This window comes from Arachis hypogaea, chromosome 13 (genome assembly GCF_003086295.3).
Source record: "Arachis hypogaea cultivar Tifrunner chromosome 13, arahy.Tifrunner.gnm2.J5K5, whole genome shotgun sequence".
Classification (NCBI taxonomy): Eukaryota; Viridiplantae; Streptophyta; class Magnoliopsida; order Fabales; family Fabaceae; genus Arachis; species Arachis hypogaea.
The window spans coordinates 59,595,070-59,600,933 of NC_092048.1; the positions used below are offsets into that span (position 1 = coordinate 59,595,070).

Here is a 5,864-nt window from a genome sequence, read left to right on the forward strand (position 1 = left end):
AGTGTTTTGTGTGGCTTGGTATGCTCTTTGGTTGGGGTTTTGGTATGTGGACTTGTTATGTTGGTTTTGCTGGTTCCCCCACCCAAAGTTTGGGTGGTTTTTCCAGCCTGGGTTGTAAGTGTTGGAATGTGGATCATATGGTTGCCTTTGTTGATTTCCTACATAATTGGCATCTTCCCAATCACCTCCTTCAGTGCTTTCTTCCTCTTGATCTTGTGTGTGTATCGCAGCCACTTGCTTTGTTTCTAATTTCCTGGTGAGCTCTGCTAGTTGCTTGGCAAACACCTTGTTTTGGGCTAGGATTGTATCAACATGGTTCAGCTCCATGACTCCCTTAGTGTTGTGTCTCTCTGATGCATAGTAGTACTCATTCTCAGCCACTGTCTCAATCACTTCAATGGCTTCTTCCACAGTCTTCTTCCTGTTCAATGAACCTCCTGATGAATGGTCTACAGCCTTCCTTGATTCATAAGAAAGTCCATCATAGAAAATGTGCAATTGCACCCAGTCATGGAACATGTCTGGTGGGCATTTCCTTGTCAAATCCTTGAACCTCTCCCATGCCTCGTAGAGAGTTTCACCATCTTGTTGTCTAAAAGTCTGAACTTCAGATCGAAGCCTATTGACCTTTTGTGGGGGGTAGAAACGTGCCAGAAACTTGCTTTCCACCTCATCCCATGTTGTTAGGCTCCCCCTTGGGAATGATTCCAGCCACTTAGCTGCCTTGTCCCTAAGGGAAAATGGGAACAAAAGTAGTTTATAGGCATCTTCCTGGACTCCATTGGACTTCACAGTGTCGTAAATTCTCAGGAATTTTGTGAGATGTTGGTTTGGGTCTTCATTAGCACTCCCTCCAAATGAACAATGATTCTCCACAAGTGATATTAGCTGTGGTTTGAGCTCAAAATTGTTGGCCTGAATGGGTGGTTTCTGAATGCTGCTACCACAATTCCCAGATGTTGGGTTTATGTATGAACCAAGAACCCTCCTCTCGGGAATGGCATTGTTTCCATCAGCTCTCCCATGGTTATGAACTTCTCTTTCCATGTTGAGATCTAGAGCTTCCTCAAAATTGTCCTCAGATTCTCCTTCAGATTCTTCTTCTTCCAGTACTCTCTTCCCTCTTGCTTCCCTTCTAAGTCTATGAAGGGTCCTCTCTGGTTCGGTATATGGAGGAGTTGATGTCTCTCCTCTCCTACCTGTCATACAAGAACACAGCACAGGCAACAAACAAGTAAAATACTCTTGGTTAATGGAAGAGTATGGTTAGAGCAGTTGGGGAATTAATTCAAATAGTTAGTGAGTCAGTGAGTTAGTTGCTTGAATTTAAAGGCATAAAGAAAGAAAGCATGTAACAGAGTGCAGAAATTAAAATTCAACAAATAACTTGAACTGAATTAACAAAGCAAAAAAAAATGCTCAATCTAGTTAACTTCCAATTGGAGAATTGTCAATCGAAAACCAATCACCGGCAACGGCGCCATAAACTTGATGCGTATAAACTAGTTATGCCACGATTTAGGAAATTGCACGATCGGCAAAATTCCTTCCGGCAAGTGCACCGGTTATCGTCAAGTAAAAACTCACAATAGAGTGAGGTCGAATCCCACAAGGATTGGTTGAATGAGCAATTCGGATTAGAAGTGTGTCTAGTTGAGCGGAATCAAGAATTAGATGAGAATTGCGGAATGTAAAATTGGCGGGAAACGTAAATGGCAAGAAATTGAAATGGCGGAATCTTAAATTGCATGAATTAAAGAGCAGAAGCTAAATTGCTGAAATTAAAAGGGAATGGGGGTGATTGCATGAATTGAGTTGCAGAATGTAAAGAGAAAGTGGAAATCAGAAATGGGGAATTCATTGGGTTATAGAAGATATTGAGATCTCCGAATCAAAACATGTTTATCTCTTCCTCAACCAATGCGTTCATTGAATTTTGCTTGGAAATCTTATATGATTGGATCCCAATCCCTTGGCTCACCAATTCTCTCTAAAAACAAACAAATTCCCAATCCCTTGGTTTAAATGTTCATAAGAAGAGATGATGCTCGATCACTGATTATACCACACAGTTTCATGAACCACAATTTGGTAGGATTACATGTCACAATATCCATCCAAACCCCAATCCAATTCACTGTGAGAAAGCTTCTCTAGCATGAATCCTCCATTCCTTTCCCAAGGTTCCGAAGGATTCCAATTATGGGTAGTTTCTTTCCCAAGACAACTACCCAATGGAATTAGATCGAGAAGCTTTCTAACAAAATTCAAGAGAAAAGATTGAAGAAGAAGATAAACTATTATTGATTCATTGAATTACAATAGAGCTCCCTAACCCAATGAAAGGGGGTTTAGTGAGTCATAGCTCTGAATTCAATTACAAAGGTATGAAAACTAGCCAAATGAAAGGTAAAAGTCTGTCCTCACTTAAATTCTATCCTATTTATACACTTTCTATATTGAGCTTCTGTTGTGTTTCTTGGGCTTTGAGGCCTCTCCCTGCCTTCCTTTTGCTTTGGGTTTATGATCCATAATCTTGATGAGGCTGCTGATCCACATTCTGTAACATTCATTGAGCCAACTTAGTGATAATCAAGTAATGACACATGACTCAACAAATTGAAATTCCAGACTCATCAATCCTTCAGGCCCAATCCCATAAACCATGATATTCAATTGGGTTTCATACCAGAGTAAGTTTAAGTTAATGTTTGTGCTCAAAAGCTAACTTAAACTGCAATATTTTTGGCCCAGAAACCTTTTCCAATAGTGGCGTTTAAGTTGCAGTTTAAGCTTAAACTGCAGCTTAAACGCCAGACACTTCCAGTGATGCCTTTTGTGGAAGCACGTTTAAGCTTCAGTTTAAGGTTAAACTGAAGCTTAAACGTGGAAATGGAAGAAGGCAGCCCTGGAGGTCGAACATAGTCGAACACGTTTAAGCTTCAGTTTAAGGTTAAACTGAAGCTTAAACGTGGAGATAGGAAAGGCAGCCCTGGAGGTCGAACACGTTTAAGCTCCAGTTTAAGGTTAAACTGGAGCTTAAACGTGGAAGAGGAGAAAGGTAGCCCTGGAGGTCGAACACGTTTAAGCTCCAGTTTAAGGTTAAACTGGAGCTTAAACGTGGAAGAGGAGAAAGGTAGCCCTGGAGGTGTCGAACACGTTTAAGCTCCAGTTTAAGGTTAAACTGGAGCTTAAACGTGGAAGAGGAGAAAGCAACCCTGGAGGTGAAAACTTGGTCGAACACGTTTAAGCTCCAGTTTAAGGTCAAACTGGAGCTTAAACGTGGAAATGGCTCCCTGGTGCATTTCCCATTTCTGGCGTTTAACTTCCAGTTTAAGGTTAAACTGGAGGTTAAACGCCACTTTCACCCTTTCCTCAGCTTTCATGATTTTGGCGTTTAAGCTCCAGTTTAAGCTTAAACTGGAGCTTAAACTCCACATGTGATATTCAAGCTTCCTTTATTGATTTTTGTTGCTTCCTTGCCTAGCCTCTTCTTTCCTGAAATCATCCAAACAACTGCATCAAAGTCTTGCAAATTTTCATGAGAATCTTCCATTCATAGCATTCAAGTAATATAACTAAAAACTCATGGAATTTGCATCAAAATCATACTGTTTGGATGGTTCATTGCTTTGTTATTCACTTAACCATTCTTGGTTACTTTAAGCTCAAGAAAATGCATAAAACAACTAAAACTAACAGAAAAATGCTAGTGAAACTAGCCTAAGATGCCTTGGCATCAGAATGAAAACAATGGAATGCAACTAAGGAAAGAAAATTTTAAATAAAAAGAAGAGAAGAAGAAGTAGTAGAAAACCTTGAGTAGGGAGAGAGGGCAAGGTGTAGTGCAAGTGGAGAGAAGAGAAAAGAAACAAAAACAAGAGAGAATGTGGGGCCGCCAGAGGTGGCGGTTGGCGGAGGGTGGCGCCACCGGTGGTAGTGGTGGAGGAAAGGTGATAGGAAGGGGTGAAGAAGAAAGAAAGAAGGAAGGAATGAAAGAAGAAAATGGAAGAGGGAAAACCCAAACAAGGCGCGTTGCATCATAAGTGGCGTCGTGGAAACGACCCGTGCGCGCCATATGCGCATACGCGCGGATGGGCGAAAAGGAAAAAGGGGGCGTGAACGCCACCCACGCGTATGCATGGGTTGGTAGACAGGTAAGGGACACGCACGTGTGGAGGCAGTTGTGCGTTTCGCGCAGTGCTCGCGCGATGCACGCGCAATTCTCGGGTTTCATGTACCAGTGGTGGCATGCAAGGCAACCGATGCATACGCGTCATGGGCGCACGCGCGTGGACGGGCATGGAGTACTGGTGATGCGTGAGCGTGCCTCACGCATAGGCGTGGGTGGGAATTCCGCGTTTTATGCAGTGTTCGCGTGATGTTCGCGCAACTCTCGGGAAAATGTACCAAGAGTGGCACACAGAGCGACCGACGCATACGCGTCACATGCACGCACGCGTGGATAGACATGGGGGAGAGACGACGCATGAGCGTGCCTCACGCATACGCGTGGGAGGCAGTCACGCATTTCGCGCAGTACTCGCGATATATTCACGCAACTCTCGGGAAAATGTACCAAGAGTTGCAAAAGCGCAATCGACGCGCCCGCATCCTGCACGCTTAAGCGTGGACCCCCTTTTTTTCATACACATGAGGAGAGCCAATTTATGCACAAAATTGGTAGTGATGCATGCTAAAGGGGTCAAAATCATAAAATATCTCATGTAGCACTCAACCTTAAGCATTTCCTCAACATCTCAATTCAATCAAACCATTATCAATGGACTCCTCATGAGCAATTTAGCACAAAAATCAAGCAAAAAGCAATTATACTATGAAAAACTCACAAGTCAAGCAATTACAAAAGTCACAAAGATGCAAAAAATGGCTATATGTAAGAAACTATATACAAAGGAAGATCATACCATGGTGGGGTGTATCCCACCTAGTACTTTTGTTTAACGTCCTTAAGTTGGATGGTCGTGAGCTCAAATCTCCTCGCCTTCGGGTGCATCCTCTAGAAGGAACACCTCAACGTCTTTGTTGCTTTTCATCTTCTCTCCATGGTATAGCTTTAGACGGTGACTATTAACTTTGAAGATGTTGGGGCTTGAAAGGTGTCTTAGGTGGTAGACTCCATATGGTTCCATTTTCTCCACTCTATAAGGGCCTTCCCACCTAGACCTAAACTTTTCGGGCATCAACCTCAACCTAGAGTTATAGAGGAGAACTAACTCTCCCGCTCTAAACTCTCTTCTTCTAATGTTTCTATCGTGCACCGCTTTCATCTTCTCCTTGTACAGCCTAGAATTCTCGTAGGCTTCCAATCGAAGGTTCTCAAGCTCCACTAACTGTAACTTCCTTTCGACTCCAACCCTAAATCCGGTGTTGCATTCTTTTACGGTCCAATACGCTTTACGTTCTATCTCCACCGGGAGATGGCAAGCCTTCTCATATACCAACCGGAACGGGCTCATACCAATCGGCGTCTTGTAAGCCGTCCGGTAGGCCCAAAGCGCATCCACAAGCTTAGTACTCCAATACTTCCTATAAGGCTTCACAACCTTTTCCAATACGCGCTTGATTTCCCGATTGAAGACTTTGGCTTGGCCATTTGTTTGGGGGGTGGTATGCCGTGGCCACTTTATGGATGATGCCATACTTCTTCATTAGCCCTGCCATTCTTTTATTACAAAAGTGTGAGCATTGATCACTCACGATTGCTCATGGTGATCCAAAGCGGCAAATGATGTTATTCCGGACAAAAGAAATCACTACATTAGCATCATCAGTCCTAGTGGGGATTGCCTCCACCCACTTGGAAACATAGTCGACGGCTAGAAGAATATACATGAAACCAT

At 43.1% G+C, this 5,864-nt stretch overlaps 1 protein-coding gene and 1 non-coding gene across 2 annotated transcripts; one reads left to right on the forward strand and one right to left on the reverse strand.

The window, feature by feature from the left end:
* Window positions 1-517: 517 nt before the first annotated feature.
* Window positions 518-621, forward strand: LOC112739253 (small nucleolar RNA R71). The gene has a single exon (XR_003170188.1). It is a non-coding gene; the product is annotated as a small nucleolar RNA R71 (small nucleolar RNA).
* Window positions 622-4,991: 4,370 nt separating this feature from the next.
* LOC112734706 (uncharacterized) lies at window positions 4,992-5,663 on the reverse strand. The gene has a single exon (XM_025784137.1). The coding sequence runs from the start codon at window positions 5,661-5,663 to the stop codon at window positions 4,992-4,994; it is 672 nt and encodes a 223-aa protein (XP_025639922.1).
* Window positions 5,664-5,864: the final 201 nt, after the last annotated feature.